The sequence below is a fragment of the Rhinolophus sinicus genome, chromosome 6 (assembly GCF_057876585.1).
Source record: "Rhinolophus sinicus isolate RSI-liver-muscle chromosome 6, RSI-T2T, whole genome shotgun sequence".
Lineage (NCBI taxonomy): Eukaryota > Metazoa > Chordata > Mammalia > Chiroptera > Rhinolophidae > Rhinolophus > Rhinolophus sinicus.
Window position 1 is genome coordinate 67,433,919 of NC_142506.1, and position 23,394 is coordinate 67,457,312.

Sequence of the window (23,394 nt, forward strand, 5' to 3'; positions counted from 1 at the left end):
CTGGGAAGGTCGTCCCCTGCTAGGCGGCAGGAAGGAAATCCTTCAGGGCTCATTCGTGGAAAGGGAAGCTAATCCCAGCATCCAGCTTAAATTGCAGCTGTGCTTACAGGAGAGACTGTGTTGAGCATTTCCGATGGTTAAGCCGTTGTTTAAGGAATGTTTAATGAAAAGCTTATGTAAATGGAACATTGGCATCATTAACGATTTTTTAAAAACACAGAACAAATGTGCAGAATACTGGCCATCGATGGAAGAGAGCACCCGGGAGTATGGCGATGTTATCGTGAAGATCAACGAGCACAAACGATGCCCAGACTATATCATTCAGAAGTTCAACGTCACAAACGTGAGTTCGCTTTCTTACCTAATGTTCATTTTCGTGCTGTTAGTCGAAAAAGACAGGTAGGAACTATGAAATGTGAGGAATTACAACATACCTGGGAGAAATGCTTTTTCATGACCCCCAGGAGGAAGGGTTGGGTTAGAATCGTAGCACAAGCCACCAGAGTCACCAGTGATTGTCCCTGGTGAAAGCGGTTATCTGTCCAAGTCCCATCAGAGCCTTCATAATGCGGACGCTTGAAGTAGGAAGAAAAGAGCTTATGAAGTGTGTTACATAAATGACTGGATTGCTGAATGAATGGTCCCTATTCTCAATGTGTTTATTACCATTATGGAAAGAATATTTGTACAAATGGGACAATTAGACACCGCTATAAGAAGTATCAAGTTCAATGTAGGAGAGATAAAGCGTTTAGTTTAGAAAAGAACACTCGCGGTGTGGTCTTGACGGATAGTTAAAATGGAGGTTCTCACATGTGTGTGTTTCTACTCGTGAAAAGTCAGAACAGGCAAATTTATAGAGACAGAGAGTTGGTTAGTGATTGCTCGGGATTGAGGGCGCGGGCGCAGAATAGGGATGATTGCTAATCAGTAATGTGTTTTTTTAGGGGGGGTAATGAAAATGTTTTACAATTAGAGAATAGTGATGATTTTACAACTCTGAATACAATAAAAATTTTACGCTTTAAATGAATGAATTTGACGGTATATGAAAAACATCCTTATAAAGCCGTTAAAAATTGGAGGTCTTTATAGATAAGGTTGAATATTTCTCTAAATTTCACTTAGTGGAGGGTTTTCCGTAATCTGAATTGCATTTCTATACGAGGTTCAGATATGTACATTTTCTGCACTAAAAAATCCATCAGTTGTGTATTTATCCCAAAGTTCTCTGAGTCTCCCTTGGTATCACTAATTGCTATGCCTACGGAGCTGTGGAAAAATCCCACCAATGGTTCGTGGATGAATGACAGACTGAGCCACAAAGGTCCCCATCCATAGACATGCGTGATAGGCAGAGCAGGGTGCCAATCTGGTTCCATTGGCTAGTGGGACGTCACCATTCTGAGTTAACGCAGCTATTTGTTATCAGAGAAGTACAACCCACCAAGTTCTGCTGCTTCTCCTGTTACCTAAATGCAGGTGGTTCCTCTGTAGGCCTGGTCAGAGTGATGGATTACGCACGTTCTAGCTGTTACCTTGCAACTGGGGCAAACAGGAACTGTAATCTGAGGCTGCCTTTCCTCAGCTGTCTACAGCTGACACTTCTAAGATGAGAGGGCCTAAGAAATAGAATTAATCAAATCTACATTTTCTTGTGCATTTGCTTTTGGTTTGGCGCATGGAAGTTCTAGCAGTTTCTGCTACACCGCCCACATGTTACTTACCCTACTGGTAAGTCATTGCTTACTGGTTAGGACATGCCAATCCTCATGCCATCTCAGTGACTGCTTATTAATTGGAAAGGAACATGTAACCATGGCTGAAAAAAACAACAACACGTGCACGAGGCGTTTGTGTACTGCCTCCCCTTTCCGTTTATTTATGTCAGGTAGCTTGCTTTGGGGAAAAAAAATATCAGCTCAGAAAAAGTATCATCTCTCAATCAGAAAAAAGAAAAGGCAACCGGGAGAGAAGTGACCCACATTCAGTTCACCAGCTGGCCAGACCACGGGGTTCCAGAAGACCCGCACCTGCTCCTCAAGCTGCGAAGGAGAGTGAACGCTTTCAGCAACTTCTTCAGCGGCCCCATCCTGGTGCACTGCAGGTAGGCAGGGCCCCGGAACCACGGCCTGGGTGGCCCGACCAGCCTCCCTGAGGCCGTGGCTTTTGTGGGACCGTCTGTGGGGAGACGCTCATGCGCTTTCCTCTGCTTCACCTGTCGCTTTTCCGTTCCTTCCCGGTCCGGCACTCACTTGTCTGTCTGTCTGTCAGTGCTGGGGTCGGACGCACTGGCACGTACATTGGCATCGACGCCATGCTGGAAGGCCTGGAGGCAGAGGGCAGAGTGGACGTGTACGGCTACGTGGTCAAGCTCAGGAAGCAGAGATGCCTGATGGTTCAAGTAGAGGTAGGTATGCTGTGCCCCCCGCCACTTCTGTCTCACTCAGCTCTTCCAGGGGTGGCAGTGCAATCTTACAGGAAAGCCGAATCCTGCTCAACCTCACACAGTGGGTACAAATAGTTTTCTTTTAACTTCCTGAAAACTAAAGCGTGTGGTAAGCACCAATTGTAGTTAGAGGCACGCTGAAGCCGAAAGGAGTAACTGAGGCCTCTCTTTCCACATGGTTAGACGCTCCGAAGAGGACAACGAGGGCATGAAGTCAGCAAATAAAACGTAGAGGACAAGATTTACATCATTTTTAAGAAAATGCACAAAGATGTATAATGTTTATAGACACATACAAGTAGATGTTAGTGTAGAAGTATTATATAAAGACAGGTTGTCAGCAAGAAAAATATGCTTTCTTGTTGAAAAAAAGAATAGGGTTTACGGATACAGCCAGACTCAGGTGGTGAAACAGGTTTGAACTTAATCAGAAATGCATCTTTTATTTTAAAATAGTGGATTCAAATTTGATAGATGGTTAGGAGTTTTACAGTCTGGGTTGTCATAACATACAACCTGGGTGTGTGTGTGTGTGTGTGTGTGTGTGTGTTTAAAGAATTTTCTCTATTTTAAAAAGTTCTAGAAAACTCTTTTAAAAATGTGCGCTATGGAATATCAACTTCCTTTTTTTCTCTTAGATATAATGTGAAATTTATTATAGTGGTATATATTAGTAATTTGACTTACTAACTTAGGACCAGTCACTGAAAGAAGTAATAGATAATGTTTATTTTTAATTTTTTCATTTTTAGAAATAAGATAATAGCTTTACACTACACAGTAGGTGCCTAATCTATGTAGCAAGCTTCCCTTCCCCACTGCTGGAAAAAAGGTCTGAGATGAAATTTGATCATATTCCAGAGAACTGTGAGAACTGACTTCCAGAATATTTAGATGTTACAGATACCAGTTTTCTTTTCCATGCATTGTCCCAAATGAGCAAAACTGGGGAAGTGTGTAATGTAATTTAGTCAAATGTGACTTATAGGACTGTCAGCCATCAGGTAATTGCCTCCGTCTTCCCTTGAACTTGTAGGCACAGTACATCTTAATCCATCAGGCCTTGGTGGAGTACAATCAGTTTGGAGAAACAGAAGTAAGCTTGTCTGAATTCCACCCGTATCTGTCCAACATGAAGAAAAGGGATCCCCCCAGCGAGCCGTCGCCTCTGGAGGCTGAATTCCAGGTAACAACAGTGATAACACACAGTAAGAATAGTTATGGATGAAAGCCCCAGTGCTGTGGGGGTCACACAACCATTAGGAAGGAGACTGGTTCAAATGGTAGAAATCGGATTCTGCAGCCAACACTTTTAACCGTTCCTCATTAAGCTGGTTTAAACTAAAGTGTAAAAATAACACTACAGAGCCACAGAACTGGCCCGCCAAAGGCAACGTAGCATCTTGCCTTTAAAACCTGCATCTGGTTTTGGTTTGTAAAGGAAATAATTAGAGGACTTTATGACTATTTAGGAAGTTGTACTGGCTGAAGCCGTACAGAAACTGAAGCAGAAACTGAAGGATAATACACGTCCTAACCTATTTACGAGGCAATTACTCGGGAGCTAACCCAGGATGCAGCTCATTGTGACTTCAGTCAGTGTGGCGAGCTCCAAATTGCCCAGTTGTCACAAAAATGTCCTGTAACTTTTGTCTTTCACCTACAATTACCAGTTTACCGAACCTTTCTGCAAACTACCAAACTGGTCAAATCAGAGCGTTTCACCAGACTGGGAACATACTTTTAATCAGATGCAGAATCTATGTTTTGGATCAAAGTGGGGCTGAGATGGGGCTGTGGGGAGAGCGTGCAGTAACAACCAAGGCAGTCAACACCAGGGGCCCAGCGTAGCCAGGAAGACCCCGCAGGCTACCAGGGCTGTCTACATGGAGGCTTTGTAGTGTTTTCTTGTTCTGTGAGCCAAGAAATGAACCCTATTCACCACAGTAACCCTTCTAAACCACATATGCACGTCTGCTGTCTGGAGACACTCCTATGTGGAGTCACTGAAACGAGTGAATTCTCTCACTGAACAAATGTGGTCAAGTCCGGTCTGTGGTGAGTACAATGCTAGGCCCAGAAGTCAAGGCGATTTGCAAGTGGAAGCCGGACAGCGCGTGGTCTAGAGCACGGGCAGTGACCACAACTGGACAGACACAGGGCAATGAGTCCTTCTTTGCACAAAGGAAGACAGAAACTGAGCAGAGATGGAGGTTGGCTGCTAGATTTGGTGATGGGAAGCTGAGGCAGTTCTTGTGTAAGTGCCTTTTCTTTCTCAAGAAAATGTGAAGCAAGGTCATCTGTGGAGAGCTTGGGGGACAGAAGTGAGCAGGGCAGAAGGAGAGAAAGAGAAAAGGGTTGGAGAGCTTCCCTTGTGGAACTGGTAGGTCCTGCTGACTGACTAGCTCCTATGAGTGGAAGAAAAATGATCTGGGAGGGTAAAGAAGTATCCGCTCTGTTCAGCACGAGCCCAGTCTTCTGTGGGTCCTCTGTCTGCGAGGTTATTTCTGACCATCTGGAATCATTTCCCATGGCTTTCTGCAATACGGGTAATAATCCACCTCTGTAGAGGGCTTTCGACTTGTACAAGAGCAAGCCGTGCTGCTTTGCTTTTAACTAGGAAGCGTATTCTGTTCTATAAGTATGTGTATGTTTAGTTCAAACTCACCACGTCAGAAGTCCTAAACATCTGAGCACTTAAAAGGAAACATTCAGAGGCAGACTTACCAATTGTGACCTGTCGGGAATGTATGCCAATTTTGCAAAACTTGATGAAATACTTTTCCTTAGGGGGTATCTTATGCCATAGTCATAAACAAAGCCAATATTTACATTTTAAAGGACTTTTCCACTCTATTTGTTTTTTCCTCTCAGAGACTCCCTACATACAGGAGCTGGAGGACACAGCACATTGGAAATCAAGAAGAAAACAAACGTAAAAACAGGAATTCTTCCATCATTCCATGTATGTAGTATTTTTTATTTTATCTTATTTTATTTTGTATTTTATTTTATTTTATTTTATTTTATTTTATTTTATATTTTATTTTATTTTATTTTATATTTTATTTTATTTTATATTTTATTTTATTTTATTTTATTTTATTTTATTTTATGTATCAGATAAACAAGCTCTCTTTGGGATTTGTAAGACACACAACCACAACTGATATTGAAGCACATTTTCAACATTGGCTTGACCGTAGCGAATCATTAACAGGATACCTAACATTTAGTTCCAGCAAATACTTTGAACCCCAAACTTTCATGAAGGACCTTGGAGGACAGATTGTGCTCAGTGTTTTCTTCCTACCAATTATTTCAGACATGGGTTGTCAGAGGGATGTAACCTCTGAATCTGAGAGAAAAAAGGCGAAGTTCTCTACCAGTTCTGTGTCATCTTTAGCTTAACTCAGTTATTTCCTCCAGGGTGACTGCCAAACAGCAGAGGTTACGTGCTTTCGCTCCCTTCTGTTTTCTCTTTATCCCAGCCTTACACCTGGGAGGCCGGCAGTTGGTGAAAAGTACTCCGTAAACTGCCATTCATCCAACTTAACAGATCAACATATGTAGTTTTCAAGACTTGAATTCTGCTACATAAGCATCTTGATAGGACCACATCTGGCACAACTATAATTGTATTCAGTTGTAGACACTGAAATTAGCATGGAGAAAATATAACTGACACTAAGAAGCTGGGCGGCAGAACAGATCAGATCATTGCATGGTGGACGTAGTTAATTTCTGAAAACTTTCTTATGAATGTAGTTTAAAATATGGACTGAATGGTGATATGGCTCATCAGATCATTTGAGCAGGTCATTAGACATGAAAGAAATTTAGAGAAACAGAAATTATGGCATAAATAATTTTCTTGATTAAATAATTATCTGAGGTACCTATTGTACATTGTTAATTTAATGTTACTACGATAGAATTGAACACTGCATTTTGACCTAAGCTATGTATTTTATTAACTTATACATACATTTTTAACATACCAAGCAGAATAATAATGTTCCACGGAAAACTGAAGTATGTGTGTCAAAGACTGAATAATCACACGGAATGTTACGATACCTATTTGTTGTTTAATATAGAGTTACGACCCGTGTTTTTTTTCCTGGAATGCTTTTGGGGCCTTCTTTTTCTCAGACCTCTTTTTATCATTTGTTAATAAGAACTGAATTTTATGTGCATCTCATCACATCTCATTCCATGTAGATCAATAAATTTACATAGTGCCATGTGTCCCTTCTAAATTACGGTCTCATTTCCACGTGACAGTCAAGCAGAGATTTGATTTTTCTTAAAGGAAGGCTTACGGCTAATCTGTTTTACACAGATGACTTTAACAGAGTGCCACTGAAACATGAGCTGGAAGTGAGCAAAGAGAGTGACCATGATTCGGATGAATCTTCTGGGGATGACAGTGACACAGAAGAGACCAGCAAATACATCAATGCATCTTTTGTAATGGTAGGTCCTTACATTTCCAAAGCCTGGGGCCTAACCCTTTTAAAATATGTCTATGTTATTATGGCCATGCATTAAGTAATTTTATAAAAGAATGGTGAGCGTGGCCATAATTTTATCTTGATTGACATGAAAGTTTCAATTTTTAATACTATATTTTAACTTATTGAAAGGCTTAAAGATATTAAAACTGGACAAGTTGAAAAAAATGCTATAAGTCACAAATTATGACAAATATGACTATAAGATTAATTTGAAAAATAATAATTTGAGTAAATATAAACATTTGAAAATGTTTATATTTACTCAAATACCCAATTTTTAAGGAAATGAAAGTTGCATATTTGTGTAGTTAAAAACTTTTCATTCCTATTAACCTGAATTTTTAGGTGAGTCTGTGTCACATACGCTTCTTTACAATTTTTGTAAACTGAGAATTCGAACAAGAAACCTTCAGTCATTCAGTAAATCCTTTTTACATATACACTAAGTTGGATTTATTTCTTCTCCAAATTTTCCTAAAACACATTCCCAAAATATTTCTTTAATGACCAGCTACCATAAGAATGTACAGACACCAATCAAGTAGAGACACAATGAACATAATTTGAAATGTGTGTGCAATTTCTTTTTATAACCACTTTAACCTTTGTGGAGAAAAAAAGGTAGTTTTGGAAAGGAAAACATTCGTTTTATAACATAATGTGTTCTAATCTTGATTTCATATTATTAGCTAATTATTATCATGAACTAAATAAGAATTTTACAAATAGATATCGCATTGTTTCTTGGACCGAAGACTCATAATGTCTTCATGTAACAACGCTGATATAAAAATTAAATGATTGTATTTCTAACTGGTTACTGTAAGAATCCACTCTCTCGTCGGCAGAACAGAGTCCCACTTTTTTTTTTTTTTTTTTTTTTAAGAGTTATTGGAAACCTGAAGTGATGATCGCTGCTCAGGGACCACTAAAAGAGACCATCGGTGACTTTTGGCAGATGATTTTCCAAAGAAAAGTCAAAGTTATTGTTATGCTGACAGAGCTGAAGAATGGAGACCAGGTTTGTACTTCTAGTAATCTTTTTTCTAAAAGTCTTTCCATCATAAAATATCATTCTCCATTCTTGGATTACTTACTTGATCGCTATACCCACGTCTTTTTGATGCCTCTGTCACAGAGTTTCATTTGTTCCTTCTTCCCGTCTTCCATCCACGTGGTGCTCTTCACATCAGGGTGGGCTGACATCTCTTCATCCCCTCTCTGGCGTCCTGCTCACAGATTCTCTAACAGGGCGATCGCAGGGCCAGCTTTCTAAGAACAACATGCAACAGTCACGTTTTCCTTCTATTTCCCCACCATGAAAACCAAACTCCTCAGTCTGAGATTCAAGACCCTCCATAATTTGGCCCACAGCTATCTTTCCATTTCCCTCATATTTTTATGTTCTCCATACTTTCCACTCTGGACAATGGGTTTACTGACTAGATCTCAACACACCATTGCATCTCCATCACTGAGTCTTCATTTACTGACATGCCATATACCTAAAGTGCCCTCTTCCCATTTTGATGCTATTCTTCTAGCAAGACAAAAACACCTGAAAAGTTTGTCGAAACTCTGCCTTCTCCATGTCCATTGCTATGAAATTCTGTAGTTGAAGGCGACCCTAAGGTCTAATTTGACCTTCTGCTTAATGCCTGTGACGTACATTTGATCCTTCCTTTAATGCCTCGAGTTATCAAGATTTTCCTGGCAGTCGACCCTACTAAGTCTTACCACCAAACACATCAGCTGACATCTGTTAAAGCGTTTTTAATGAATAGTGTCATGGGCATGCAATTCTATTACCTGTGTTCTCTCTCTTTTCTCTGGTCCCCTACCCTGGACATGGATAGTTGTTTCTTATTTTTACTTTTTGTTCTTTTTAAAAAAGACATGTATGTTTATATTTCGAGCATGTATTAATTCCAGCAGTCTTTTCCTTCGTCTAACTTGTAAGAGCTGGGAAGAGGGCCAGGAGTGTAGGGAGGAATGCAGTTGTAGGCCTGCAGTTGATGGAGAACCATTCGCACAGAGGACACACTGTTGTGATCCATTTGCTCTTCATTCTTAGCGGAGTTATTCAGTCAAATTATACAGATAAAGCTGCTGATGTTGCCGGTGGCTGAGATACAGAGACGAAGCTCCAAAGATGCAGACTCCGTCCTCAGGGGACCCCTGGGGGGACAGTGAGGTCAAACTTACTGCAGGGTCTGGACCGATGGCAGCTCAGTCTGTAAATTGGGAAGAGGTGACGATAAAGGTCTGGATGGGAGGAACAAATCTCCAAGACCGACACGAGAGATGACAGGGCCATTCCTGGGTGTCTGGCCACCGTGGTTACTCCTAGGTTCCCTCATCTGCACAAGGAAACACCATGTGTCTGCTGAATGGATGTCCACCATATTTAGAGTAGATTTTAGAATTTTATGGGCAGCTTTCAATTTTACAACAGTCATTTCAAATAAAACAGAGGGAAGGAAAAGAGGAAAGAGAGAGAGACAGAGAGACAGAGAGACAGAGAACACTTGTGTAGACGCTGTTGAATCATGTTTTTTTCTTATCTAGGAGGCCTGCGCTCAGTACTGGGGGGAAGGAAAGCAGACATATGGAGACGTAGAAGTTGATATGAAAGAGACCAGCCAATCTTCAGCTTACACCCTCCGTGTGTTTGAACTGAGACATTCCAAGGTACATAAACAATTCCAGGAGTGTATCTCTGTGATGCAATTGATCTGGCAGAAAAACTAAATTACTCCACGAAAGCAAAGCAACTATCTACACAATGTCTGCAGAATAATGATTTAAATGAAAGTAATTGTGAACAAAAAAACATGACTATCCACTTATTCAAGTGGCTGAAGTTCGCTTGAGCTAAGATTCCCTTCATTTCTGGTTTCAGAGGAAAGAGCCCCGCACCGTGTACCAATACCAGTACAGCAACTGGAAAGGGGACGAGCTCCCTGCAGAACCCAAAGAACTAACCTCTATGATTCAGGCGCTCAGACAAAAGCTTCCCACGAGGGATTCCGCCGAAGGAGGGAATAAGCACCACAAGAGCGCGCCTCTCCTCGTCCACTGCAGGTGGGTGGCACTTGACGCCATGTGCTCTGAAACTCGCCGTCATACCTGACTTCCTGCTTCCCACTTCCTGTTAGATGCTCCTCATCCTGGTGTGTGAAATGCCCGACCACAGCGAAAGCCTGTGATGGAGTCAGCCGCTTCTCAGTTATGTCCGACCGCATACCTGCTATAGAAATAGAATAGAAATGATGATGCTGTAGTGTAGTAATTTTAGGCTGTGAGTTTCTTAATACCAGTGTCATGGCCTCTTTGAGTCCCCAGTGCCTAACATTGAGCCTGGAATGTCATATGTCCTGAATGAATTAATGAGCAGGAGGTGTGAGCAGATGGATGGATTTATGCTTATATGCATCGATCCACTTGGTAGGTATTAACAGAATCCAGAGGCCTGAATGCTTTGCCTCCAATAAATGTGTGTAATACAGCAGTAACTGAAATCTTACTGCTTTGCAACCTTGGTTTGAAACCCTTCACTTGATTATCTAAACTGACCCAAAAGGCAAAGACTTTAACAATATACACAATAATACTTGATTTCATTAATTTGTTAGGCAGATCCTTAACTTTCATCAGTGATAGATGCCTGAATAGCTACCTTAAATAAGAGCTATATTGAAAGACGGAGGCATATACTATAAAATGTTTACATAAAATGTTAAAGTAAATGAGAGATGAAAAACAGTGAAGTAAAGTGAGAATGTAAACCTGGGGAAATGCTTTTAGAGTTTTCGAAAAAGCCTCATTATTATTATTAGAATACACTAGAATTGAGCTCTTGCAGATATACTACTTTTCAGCATATACTTGTATTTTCAAAGGTGAAATGTATGTGGAAAGAAAGCTGAAGAAGGGAAGTTTAGGCTTTAAAACCGTATGTGTTTCTGAGGATATGGTTGAATACCTCCTATATGTTCCCTAGTGTGTCTGATAAATAAACTCTTGCTAGTGACACATTCTTTACATTAGAGCTTCATGATAACGTAGCACCTCTCTCACACTTCAGTTAATCATTTGGTGGCCCTCTTTTTAATGAATAATTCCACCAGGTATCATTCTTCTATCAATACAGAGTGTAAACATTTGTCAAAGCAGTAGAGAGGCAGAGAGAGAAGGAGAAAGGCATATGTTCCACTAGTTTACCAAATTTCAGTTCCACTATTTCTGGTGCCATCAGCTTGTAGCCATGCCTTCCTCTCAGCAAACCTCAATGTCCTCAAATTGGCATTATCATATCTGTCCTAACAACCTCAGATAGCTATAAATAAAAATACATTATAATCTGTAAAGTACTCAATAGAAGAAAGTATATTTTGAAAGCCTAAGACAAATATTTTTAGAGTTTTAGACTACAGGATTATTACATTCTCAAAAAATGCATTTAGCAGAAACTTTTGGCTCTTAGGAGATTGGACTAAAATGATACAATAAGCATGAAATGAAGAATATAGCCTGTTTCTCTCTTTCAATTTTTATTCTACGATCATTTTCTCCACGAAATGTAGAATTACTACATTTTTACCTTTTCTTCCTTTTCTAGAGATGGATCTCAGCAAACAGGAATGTTCTGTGCTTTGTTAAATCTCTTGGAAAGTGCGGAAACGGAAGAAGTGGTCGATGTTTTCCAAGTAGTCAAGTCTCTCCGCAAAGCCAGGCCGGGAATGGTCACCATGTTTGTAAGTACACCTCATCTCTTCTCCCCTTTCCTGTCCTCCCATCCGCTTTTCCTCTCCTTCTCTTCTATTCACTTTTTTGTTCTCCTATTTTACCTTCCGTTTTCATGTGATAATTCACTGAATTATTATCAATATGATAAGAGACCTAATTTGAGTTCTCCAGTGATTGGCTGGCAAGCATTTCTCTAAGGGCTCGTGAACGCTTCCTTCCTCCCGCCTTCAATCCTGTATCAACGAGTGTTGTTGTGTAACAAGCCACCCCATAACTTAGTGCCTGAAAAAAAATAACCTTTCTTATAGTTCAAGGTCTGTTGGACCAGCTGCCTAGCTCTGCTGGCCACGTCAGGCCGAGGCCATCTGGGCCAGGTGCACTTGATGTCTGGTACCACTGGTGGGCCCGGTGGGGTTTGGCTGGTCCAGAATGACCTCATCTGTCAATAGACCCGCAGTTGGTTAGCGTTTTGCAGCCACAGCAGGGGTACGTGGATCACGTGTCTCTTCTCATCCAGGAGCTTGGGCCAGGTGTTGTCACATGAAGGCAGCAGGGTTCCAAGAGGGAGAGCCACAGTGAGCCAGACCCAGGAAGGCCACAACACGTCTTTATTTCCTAACCGGTCACAAGGCCTGCTTGTTGGGGTGGGGGTGGAAATGGGCTCCACCTGTTGTTACGAGGGCTTGCAAAGCCGCGTCACAGAGACGTGGGGAGACAGAGAGGATAAGTGTGGTGTTTCTGAAATCAACCTAAGGTACAGGCTCTGTAAGTGGCCGTCACACAGCGGAATTAGTAACTAGTCACAACGTAAACTTAAGTACTCACTCGAATACAGGTACCTTTTCATTCATTGTGTTTGACACTGACCACGTCTCTCTCGATTTTAAAAGTGTATTGACTGCCTGCTATGTGCGCCTGCCATTAATCAAGTCACTTGGGTAGTGTAAGGACACGGGAGATATTTGTGACAACGTAGCAAGTGAAATGACAGAGAAATCAGAAGGAAGACATGAATGAGGTCACTTAGTTTACCTGTGACCGTCAGCATAGGCCGGAGATGCCTGGCCTGAGATTAGATGCAGCGAAGCCTTCAGCCAAGGGATGAAGTCCTCAAGTTGGCATCCTGGGTGCACGCGTGGGAGGGACACCCACGTGGCCTGTGAGGGTGGACACTGGCCTGGTGCGGCTCCAAGGTAAATTTCGAAGAGTCCTCTCCATCCTGTAGAACGGCAAGGAGAGTCAGTCATGGACGATGTTCCTTCTAGGAAATCACAGAAGGGTGGTTTTCTGTGACCCAGGACTTTCCCAAGTACATGACCTGTTCTTGCGAATTTTTATCCGATATAAAAAACAGCGACTTTCTTTACGAAATTCCTTGCCTATTTCCTTTCCTAGGAGCAATACCAATTCCTCTATGACGTCATTGCTGGCACCTATCCTGCCCAGAATGGACAAGTAAAGAAAAACACCAAACAAGAAGATAAAATTGAATTTGACAATGAAGTGGACAAAGCAAAACAGGATGCTAATTTTGTGCGTCCACCTGGTGCCCCAAATACGGCCCAAGAAGAAAACAAGGAGCCTGACGCTTCCACCCCCTCCAGTGGCCCCGAGGGGCCAGAACGTTCTGCCAACGGCCCAGCGAGTCCTGCTTTGACCCAAAGTGCATAAGAAAGGAAATGAACAGGGAAGCTCATAACCTGTGAAATATTATTTCTATTTTTCTAGAACTAGGAGGGCAAAATAGGTACAGGATGTGTTAACAATGGGAGTTGGACCAACACTGGTGGTGTACTTCTGTTTTACTACTGTAGAAAATATTTAAGACAGTTTTGCCACAATATTTTGTACAGTCTCATGCTGATTTTAAAATTTTATCTGTCGTTCAGAAAAAAAATAATAATTTCTTGGCAGTCTTTACGTGTGTGTGTGTTGTGTGTGTGTGTGTGTGTGGTGGGCAGATGTTTTCAAGTGAATCTAAATAGTTTTGAGAAACTGTGTCCTTTGTCTGAAGAAAAAATATTTGTACTGGAAATATTAACTTAGTTGAAAGCATCTAGTTTTTAAAATCATAAATTGTCTGTGAGCGCTGCGTAAGGATAACATGTACATTTATAGAATGACCTCTAGATGTCCTCCTTGTTCTATTCCTATATAGCTTATAGTTCAGTATTTTACTTCTAGAAATAGACATAAGAGTAGTGTGTGTGTAGAGTTCCAACAAGAAAGTTAACTAAATTAACATTGGAAACCTTGTCGTCCATCTGTTAGCATTTAGACTGGTCTCTTTTCAAGCTTATTTAATCTAATTTAAGATTTTTAAGCAAACCTACCTTGTTATCTGCAGATGGTGTTTACATTTTGTAACAAGGATTATTCTCTATATAATCATATGTTTGGTACATTGCTTGATACTTTTGACCCAAAACAATGTTTGTTACAATTGAATTTCAATAAACTTTTAAAAATAAATGCAGTATATATGAAATCCATAAGATAAAAATAGAATCCTGCAAATGTATTTGTGCTAAATATTTACACACAGAACTTAATATAGCTATTTTTATGGACTAAAATGATGACAGGAAACATATAATGTTGCATGTACAATACTCTCCATATTAAAGTCCATCCTTGACTTTCACTGACGTGCATTTACTTTGAATTTCTTAAATGCTTAGACTGCTTTTTACCAAGAATTGCCATCAATAATCATAAAATTCAATCATCTTTTCTTCTGCACAATAAATTAAATGTGTTACATGTTCATAAATGAATTATATAAGCACATGTTAAGATATAGGCTATGCAATTAACTTCTGTAGAACAATTTTACAGGTCTCAAAACTTTTTTAAAAAGATCCATAATTTATTAATGGTTTAAGATCTAGAAAAAAATTTAAGAAAAATGGTATTTTTCAAAAAAAATAAAATAAACAAAGCTCCTTTTATTGAATTCTACATCAGCTTATACATTAGTCACACACTACCTTTACATTGGTTTGGTTTTCTATATCTTCATGCTCCTGACTGATTTTATTTTTAAAAACTTTTTATCTAAAAATAATGTTTAGTATAGTTGACATTCAATATTATGTTAGGCTCTTGACTGATTTTCAGTGTCTTAACTACACATCACTAATTGTTTTCCATTCAACTCACCTTTATCTTGTTCATCCTTCTAATTCTTTTCTTATTGTACACGCAAAATCAGCAATTGTGTAGTAGTGCCCTGTAAACATGTGAAAAGAAGTGAATTTTAGAATGAAGCAATCGTTTCTAATTTATATTGTTTACTTACTTCTCTTTACTTTCTAATGAGAAAAGGGGGGTTGGGAATCATTAGTGACAAGCACCAAAAAGAAGCAAAGCTGGCGTTCCCTTCTTTCAGTCATTCAAACTCTTGTGCCTCAGTTTCTCCAACTGAAACTTGACTTGTTTCTTCTTACTGGATAATAATGTAGTTAAAACGCACAGTTCTCATGCTCAGTAGACTAGTGTTATACATGTCTATTTTATCTGTGATCTGCTTCAAAATACAAATAGTAAAAATGTGAAGTTCTCACTAACCTACAAGTAAAGATTTTATTCAGAGGGTTTCAGCTGCAAGTGACATCTTTCAAATGTGGATGTTGTGTGTTTCAAATGTGTCTTTCCCACTCAAGTGTATCTTTTTGAGAAGATAGAAAATAAATACTTAGAAAGTAGGGCCATGGGGATTTCTATTGGTTTAGAAGCAAGCTGGGAAACTTTTCACCGGCATATGAGAAGTCGTGATCAGGGAGAGATACCTCTCAGTTCAATACTGACACAATGCATCCTGTATCATTACTTGTAAATAACAATAATAACTGTTATCATAATAACTAACATTTCCTGAGGCAGAATCCCTGCCAGGTACTAATTGATTTACCTGGATTTGCTTCTCAAGACAAACTCTACGCAGCATGTACTCTCAGAGTCTCCGTTTTATAGGTGACGAACTGAGGCTTCGAGTAAAGTTGGTACCCAGACTGGGATAACACATCAAGCAAATGACAGTTAGGACTGGAAACAAAACCACGGGTAACGTGCAGGCTCAACAATGCTGTACACCATGGTAGCTTATCTGAACTCACAACATAAAAGTTATTATACAAAATAAACACACTCTTAAACATCCCTGGGCAACGATTGTTTTCATAATGCACACAAAGGTCACCTCAACAGTAAAGTGAGTGCCAGGAAATCAAACACAACCACAAATCACCAATGGCACTGTTCCACGGTCTCTCAATTTGGTAATCAGAACACGTCCTTACAGTTTGGGTCCCATTTCAGTATGTTTGTCACCATCAGTCAGGACTTGAAACAAACTACTAGGGCACCATGACATGCAAACCACGGTTAGGAGAGCATAACTCTCTGTGGTGAGTGAGTCCCAGGGACCTTGGTTCTTCTGACTTAGCTGTTCCCTTCTGGAATTCCAGAGAACTAGAAATGGACTTTCTATGCAAAATAACACATGCATTTCACTCTAAAAAAAACAACAACACAAAACCCAGTGCTTTCTTTGTTCATATGTAGTAAGAGTGGGACCTCTGGTACACCTACATTTAATTTTCCAGAAAAAGAGAATTTGTTGGATTCAGTAACATCTCTCAGGTAGACCAGGCAAATCTGGTCCCTTCTCAAAGAACACAAATCTCGTGCTGATTTTTTATGGATTGTGTAGCCTGGTCATGCATACTCTGTGACGTGGAAAGATGGAGCACAGGTAGGGGACAATGTGCCCACTATTGACACAGACGAAGGTGGCACAGAGTGGGGTCACCCTCTGACCCTGTCCCCACTGGGTAACACAGGCTCACTGTAGGGCTTAGGTAACCGGGCAGCGAGCATTTTTACTGGTGATCAGTAATTCAGATTTTTCATTAACTCGGACTCTGTTATCCTTCATGAGTTCCATTTCATGGCTTTGGTAATACGTTAGACATCATAAAAGAGAAAGGGGAGAAATGGATTATTATAGTCATAAGAAACTGACATGTAAATCTCTTTATAAAAGAGGTTCCATTTATATTTATTTGCTTTCATTGCATTGACAACCTAACCTAAACACAGGGATGGAACACAAAGAAGATGCAGAAGATTTAAGACCAAACGTTCAGATATTTTTGACATACAGAAAACAAACAAACAAACAAAGTAAGCTTACTTTGAACGACTTGGCCGGCAAATCTCCCATGAGGTCTCACACATCACGGTGGGTCGTTGTGGACAATAGCACAGAACAGTACGCTACAGAGATAACACTACGGAATGTCAGAGCACTGATTATTTTTACATAATCTCTTAAAAACATGCCTTTCCCCCCCGCTACTGTTTTGTTTCCCGTGGACATACATTCTGATGAGGTTACAGTTCACAATCCATTGGCTCTTCACCCGAGAAGCTTCTGGACTTTGATCTGTGTATTATTTTTGAATATTCAGTAAATCCTCAGTCACTCGGTGTCCTTCTGAAAGACACGTGTACAACATGAAGGACCACACATAGTTCAACATACAAGAAGCATTGTTTGCAACAGCGAGAGTCATGTGACTTCTGTGAGAGGATACATGTCAGTGATGTAAGCACTGTAGTCTGGAGTTTCCAGCGTAACTTCAAGTGGGTGGGTTTCTCCTCAGACAGTCCAGTGCTTCTCGGATGGGCTCACCGTGGGTTTTAGTTTTATAAAAGGACTTCTTAAATGAAATGAGTTATTTTTGTAAATAAAACATGCTTTGGCAGTTTTCTCTTTGTTTAAATCATGGAAGTCAAATTTCTCTTTGATGAGAGTCAGTGGGAAATTGTATTTGTACCTTCAAGAGGTAGCAAAATATTTGTTCACAATTTAAATGCAGGAAGTTAAAAAAGGTCAACACCAGTCAAATCACCAAGTTCAGTCAAATTGCTAACACCCACTGAGTCTCTCTGTACATATTTTTATTGTGTGTTTTAATCCAACGCCCTGTAGTCATTCAGAGAACAAATGAATTTCAGAAATACAATCAACCCTATATTTATATAATTTAAAGGAAGAGATTAATTTTATCTAGCATTGCTAGGTGACAGACACACTTTGTAGGCTATTCATTACTTAACATAATTCTCTGGAGATTTACATATAAGATATCTTTCCGGGAATATTATCGGACATTTGTGTCTTGTGATTTATGTAGCAACTGAAATTATTATAAGTGCAAGACACGCATTGATATTAATTTTCGCAAAAGAAAACAACAACAAAAGAAATGAGAGCTGGGCATGGTCTTGAACTCCTAGTGACTCCCTGGAGAACTCCAGTCCTCCAACCCTTCCCAATTCTTCCCTTGTGACTGTGCCTGACTTTGAATCCTTGGACACAGCATCCATCACCAGCGCCCACACACTCCTGACAGCCCAGCCCGTGTTAGTCAGGGTTTTCCCATCACTGTTCCCACATCCGTGCCTGCAGCTCCTCTGCTGGGACCTACCATTAATTTGGAAACTTAACTTACCTGTTGGCTGACTCCAAACTGGAGTCTGAGCTTGATTCAAAACCTCCGTGTGGTGAATGGATTATTTTCCTGCTCCGCATTGAGCTCGTCTCCATGGCCTCTATTGTCACCAAATGCCATTGACTCTTTCACAAAAAACAAACAAACAAACAAACAAACAAACAAAAAGAAGCCAGTCATCTGAATTTCTTTTCATCCATTTTACAGTATATTTCGATCCTTCTATGCTCACTTTTTCTCGCCTGTCTCCAAAGAGGTGTTTCTAGACTTTATCAGGCCAAACGCCTCATTGATGGTATGTGTATATTTTAGATTTTGTTTTGTAAAACTGACACAGTCTTATTCTATAAAAGCAAGCAATACAGAAAAGCACCAATACAAAAGTAATAAACCATCCCAAATCCAGTGGAAAATAGTCCAAGGAGTAGAGAGTTCAAGAACAAAAACTATGAAGGGCCCTAAATACATGAGAGACGCTCAACCTCCCTCAGGTAAGGGAGATGCGAATTAAAACTACACTGAGACAAGTCTCAATGGAAAATTTGTCCACACCCTGTTCTCAGGGCTGTGGGGAGAATCAGGACTTCTGTGATGTTTATCAGCACAAAATAAACAGCCAACCCTAGCGTGGGCAATGTGGCAGTGGTTATTAAATTTACAGATGCGTTTCCACTTTTACCTAGAAACCTCACATCTCATGATTTGCCCCCCAGAAATGTCTGTACAGTTTACAAAATGTCATATGGACAAATTCCTTATTACATCTTTCTTTGAAGTTGGAAATTATTGGAGACAAATCAAGTTGTCACTGGGCTATCGTCCAAAAGGCCCTCACGTTTTTCAACACCTAAACTATGTCACCACCTATGCTTGCTTGCGGGAACTGAAATGATGCCCCACTGCAAAGACCAAGATGACCTTGGGGCATCGTGTGAAAAAAGCACCATGGGCAAAAAGGATCGTGTGTAAAGGGCCGAGGGCAACAGAAAAGTAAATAGCTTGCCTAACAGAATGGGATCACCCCACGCCACGGCCTATAGACGCAAAGGCTCTTCCCAGCAGGAGATAAGGTGCCCTTAGCTGAGCTCACCCTTGACATTCCCTGAGCTAAGGACAAAGGTTCTGCTCTGCCTCACTGAACCCAGTCTCGTTTGGGTCCCTGACCAGGGAAGCTCGGTAACAAAATGTTGGCTCTGGAGGTTCCCATCCACTGGAACGCTATGTACGTCTCCCCTTCCTCCCTTCCATTCTCTCTCTCCCTCATCCACCCCCATCTCATGCCTCTGTGTGTGTGTGTGTGTGTGTGTGTGTGTGTGTGTGTATGATGGGGTGAGAATTACCTTGTTTTTTGTATTAAATCTCCAAATTCCCTGATCTTCTTATGTTTACTTTGCTTTTTTTTTTTTTTTTTTTAATTTCCTTGTCTTTTTGGTCTTCTCTCTACAAGTCTATTTGTCTATCTTACATTGACTTATTCCTTCTAAAATATAATTTTCTTAACAAAATTCTTATTTATTCTCAGGATCTTCATTGTTAATCACCTCATGTTGATACTTTATAACCAGAATATTTCTCTGAGCATATTTATTACATTTCTCCCCATTTCCAGGCATTGTCTCTGTATCTGTTTCCTCTGAGCAACTCAAGACTTTCGTGCTTTCTTGATGAGTTCACTTGAGCTCTTTTCATTGGCTGGTAGACATCTGAGCCTTTAACACCATCTCCTAACCCATCATCCCAAGGATCGCTCAGCCTCGGCCTACCTTCTTGCTGCCTGAGCAGAGTCTTCTGCTTGCCATCACCTGACCCTCACAGCACAGTGACTGTATTAATAACTCTTCCACAGTACATGTCAGTTCTGCTATAACGTTTCCGCAGGGGCCTCTCCCAGGAAACCCAGCTCCTCAAACTCAGGAACTCTGTGCATCTTTCCTGTAGCAACTAGCGAGAACACTGGAGTGGCCAGAGAGCATGTTTTAGATGCTGTCGGTACAAGTCAACTTCCGTTTCTGTCATGGCATAACGTCTCAGGTGTGGACTGGTATCAAACTCCAGTAAAATACTATTGGTAACCCTTGACCCGAGCACCCTGCTTTCTCAGCCCGTCACCACATTTAAGTTCTACATTTAGAACAAAGGTTGTGCTGCTCTCCCAGCTTCTAGGATACTTAGTTCTTTGGTTGTCCACCGCCGCCGGCCATTTCCGGCACCTTCCATGGCACATGTGCTCCCCTGTGTCTTTCCTGCATCGTGAGTCACCTGAATAACGAGCTTGCCATTTGTCTTTCCTGACACAAGTTAGGCTCTGGGGACACTTGAGCGGAAGTGCAATTAAGTGGGAGGAAGCCGGTTTGTGGGGGATTCTGTGGTCTGCCACAAACCCCATGCAGAGAGCAGAGCTTCACTGCTCCTGTGGCACAAGGGGTGCAGCCACAGGATGGGGGAGTCGAGGAGGAAGTTAAAGGAGCCACGAAACAACCTGGGCACTGCCTGCAGAGTTTTGTCTCAGAGGGGAGCGAGCCTCTGGTTCTAGTCCCTCCCCAACGAGTTTTCTTACTCAGAAATGACTTCTCACTCTACCTGCCAAGTTTTAAGATAAGCAATGGGGATTGCTTTAAAGCCGCAATGGAAATGCAATGCCTCAGAAGTCACAAGTGGAGTTTCCTTTCATCAGACACGTGCACAAATACCCATGTGATTAATTCCACCGAAATGCATGTTGAGCAATTCCAGCTTACCTAACTGCACAGGTACCACCAGTGTCGTGCAATAGGACCTACCGATGCTGGAACGTGTCATCAAGTTTCCAGGGGCCCAAAGAAGTGATGCTATTAAGGCAGATAAAACACTGATGAATTTCTTCGTGAATGTTTTTAATAAATTAAGCATGTTTAAGCATAAGATATCTCATTTTGTAGCAATAAGTTCCCAAAGAAGTGAATTTTACCAAGGGAAAATATAATTTTCTAGCATTTAAAAAAAGAGAAGCTTTGTAGAGAGCTAAGTACACATTCCATTCCAATTGCAGTAAAATACTCCTATTTCAATCATTGAAATACTCTTTATTTCAATGATTGAAATAGTCACATTTCAATAATAAGTCTTAACACTAACTCATTAATTTAGGAAAAATAGGATATTTAACTCTTTAAAAAAATCATACCCTCTTTAAAGAAAATAAAAAGATTGACAAAGAAATATGGCTGTGTGTTCACAATAAATGTGATGTTGAAACTCTGGGGGTTGTTTAGACACTCGCTTGATAAAAATTTTCTTCAAAAACTATAAAAACGTCTTGGAAGAAGATTCAAAATTCTTGGAGTTAAAGGGTTCTGACCCCAATAATTTATAATATAAAATGTCAGAGGAAATGAGTCCCCTGAATGCTCCCGGGAAAATAAATCTCCCAAGTTGGCAGCCAGATCTTTATCGCAACCAAAGTGGCTGCTCTAGCCCTCGCTTTATGAGAAATACAAAACATATTTATATGTATTTTTAAAAGTTTTTAAATAAGTTTTTATAAGTGTATAAATGTTATATATAATACAAATTTTATTTAGTGGGATTTGTATGCTAGGGTGACAAAACCAGACAAATAAGTTACCCAATTACTTTATACTTTTTTATTAGTCTAAATGGAATTTTTACTTATTAGTGAGATAAAATATACCAGTATTTAAATTTGGATTTCTAAGAATTTCTCTTTATGTAAACAAATTATTATTAACTTGTTTTTAAACTCCAATTTCTCCTTTCTTTGACTAAGACCAAATTATTAACTCTTAAAATATTTTAAAAAGTTAATTCTATGGGAAAAACTAACTCTCTGAACAAAGGGGGGAAAAAAGTCTGTGAAGATAAAGTTTTCAGCCCAGGACACTTTTTTCATTCAAAATGTATATTTCCTTTCGGAATGAGTGGTGAATAAAAACAAATTTAAGGAAATGTGTGTTTTAGTTTCTGATTTGTGCTTATATTGTATTATCGAGTGACACAGAATGGTAGCTTTCACTGGGACAGTTTGCATTTTCTTGAGTAATTCTGTCATACTCAAGTATTTTTGCACAGATGTGCTGGAATGCTTTTCAGCACCTTCTTGTAGAATGTCCACCAGGCTGTGCTCAAACCTTTGCAATAGTTTTATACAGATGTGGGTGTGCTTCTAAATGCAACAGCTTACGTGTCAATAAACCACACGGTTGCACTATAGGTTTGCACGGGCATGCTGATATTTTGTGTCTTCATGCTTACTCACAGTTATTTGCAATGGTACCAACAGGACAAGTCAATCATACTCTTTCTGTGCAAAATGGTTTTCTCTAGACCCTATTCCATCCCATCATCCCAAACAGGACCAGCCTGGTATGTCCACTTACCCATGGCAGCTACCCACTCCTATCTCACAGCTCTGGCGGCAGGGACCTCTGGGAGATCCTCACTTCCACACGTGGATCTCACACCTGGAATCTTTACAAGCATGTGCTTCATCCGTCCCCCATGACACTAGCTCCTTTCACGTCAAAACGCATGTAAGGAGCTCTAGGTGGAGTCACAGTTCTCTTTGCCCCAAATCAGAAAAGGCGACAAGTGCTTTACCTATCCATCAGATACAAATGGACGTCCACTAAGGCCCCTGTGTGTGGTGTCTTCTGGGCTACGTGAAAGCCAGTCAAAGGTGTTTTCTACCAACGAGATTTGGTATTTCTCAGATGGCGGGCTGAGTTCATGTAAGTTTAAGTCTTTTCCTTCAGCTCCTCTTTGCATAGCTTCTGAAACAAAGCATTGAGGAGAACTAAACAATGATAGATGATGGTAAACTAGATACTGTTTGATAATAATACCTGAGGAAGTGTAAGTTTTAGAAAAACATGTATGCATAAAATCTCTGTGTTTTAATTACAAACATTTTGAAACCGCTATGATAGCTCTTAGAGCAGCACTTTCTCACCAGAAACCATTTCTGTCGTCACTAGTGGGGGTTCTGATTTTGGGCATGTCTTTCCTTGGGCCCCAAGCTTCCCTCTGCTAGGCTGACCATCTGTAGAGGTTATGCTTCTGAAAATGTTCACTTCCGGGTCTTTCCAGAACTGCTCAAGAGCTAGAGTCTGGAAAACAGCAAGAAATGAATGAAAAAGGCTGATAAAATAGTAAG

At 40.4% G+C, this 23,394-nt stretch overlaps 1 protein-coding gene and 1 long non-coding RNA gene across 14 annotated transcripts in view; one reads left to right on the forward strand and one right to left on the reverse strand.

Moving 5' to 3' along the window:
• The window catches only part of PTPRC (protein tyrosine phosphatase receptor type C), a 96,544-nt gene extending 82,179 nt beyond the window's left edge, over window positions 1-14,365 (forward strand). For all 5 annotated transcript variants that reach the window (XM_019750883.3, XM_019750887.3, XM_019750886.3 and 2 more), the window contains 11 exons: window positions 221-346; window positions 1,953-2,110; window positions 2,278-2,413; window positions 3,489-3,638; window positions 5,327-5,417; window positions 6,798-6,931; window positions 7,859-7,993; window positions 9,541-9,663; window positions 9,875-10,056; window positions 11,594-11,729; window positions 13,117-14,365. In XM_019750883.3, the coding sequence (XP_019606442.3) occupies window positions 221-346; window positions 1,953-2,110; window positions 2,278-2,413; window positions 3,489-3,638; window positions 5,327-5,417; window positions 6,798-6,931; window positions 7,859-7,993; window positions 9,541-9,663; window positions 9,875-10,056; window positions 11,594-11,729; window positions 13,117-13,392 (1,647 nt within the window). In that variant the 3' untranslated portion in view covers window positions 13,393-14,365. The remainder of the gene's footprint in view (window positions 1-220; window positions 347-1,952; window positions 2,111-2,277; window positions 2,414-3,488; window positions 3,639-5,326; window positions 5,418-6,797; window positions 6,932-7,858; window positions 7,994-9,540; window positions 9,664-9,874; window positions 10,057-11,593; window positions 11,730-13,116) is intronic.
• The window catches only part of LOC109457763 (uncharacterized), a 35,060-nt gene that overhangs the window by 452 nt on the left and 11,214 nt on the right, over window positions 1-23,394 (reverse strand). For 2 of the 9 annotated variants that reach the window (XR_016021576.1, XR_016021573.1), the window contains 8 exons: window positions 23,191-23,347; window positions 18,243-23,011; window positions 17,107-17,221; window positions 16,919-17,015; window positions 15,635-15,734; window positions 14,884-14,953; window positions 12,754-12,940; window positions 10,050-10,222 (listed from right to left, as the gene is read on the reverse strand). This is a non-coding gene — a long non-coding RNA (uncharacterized LOC109457763). Of the gene's footprint in view, window positions 1-7,999; window positions 8,245-10,015; window positions 10,223-12,753; window positions 12,941-14,883; window positions 14,954-15,634; window positions 15,735-16,918; window positions 17,016-17,106; window positions 17,222-18,242; window positions 23,012-23,190; window positions 23,348-23,394 lie in introns of those variants that run through there. The other 7 variants (XR_016021579.1, XR_016021575.1, XR_016021581.1 and 4 more) reach the window with 7 other exon arrangements.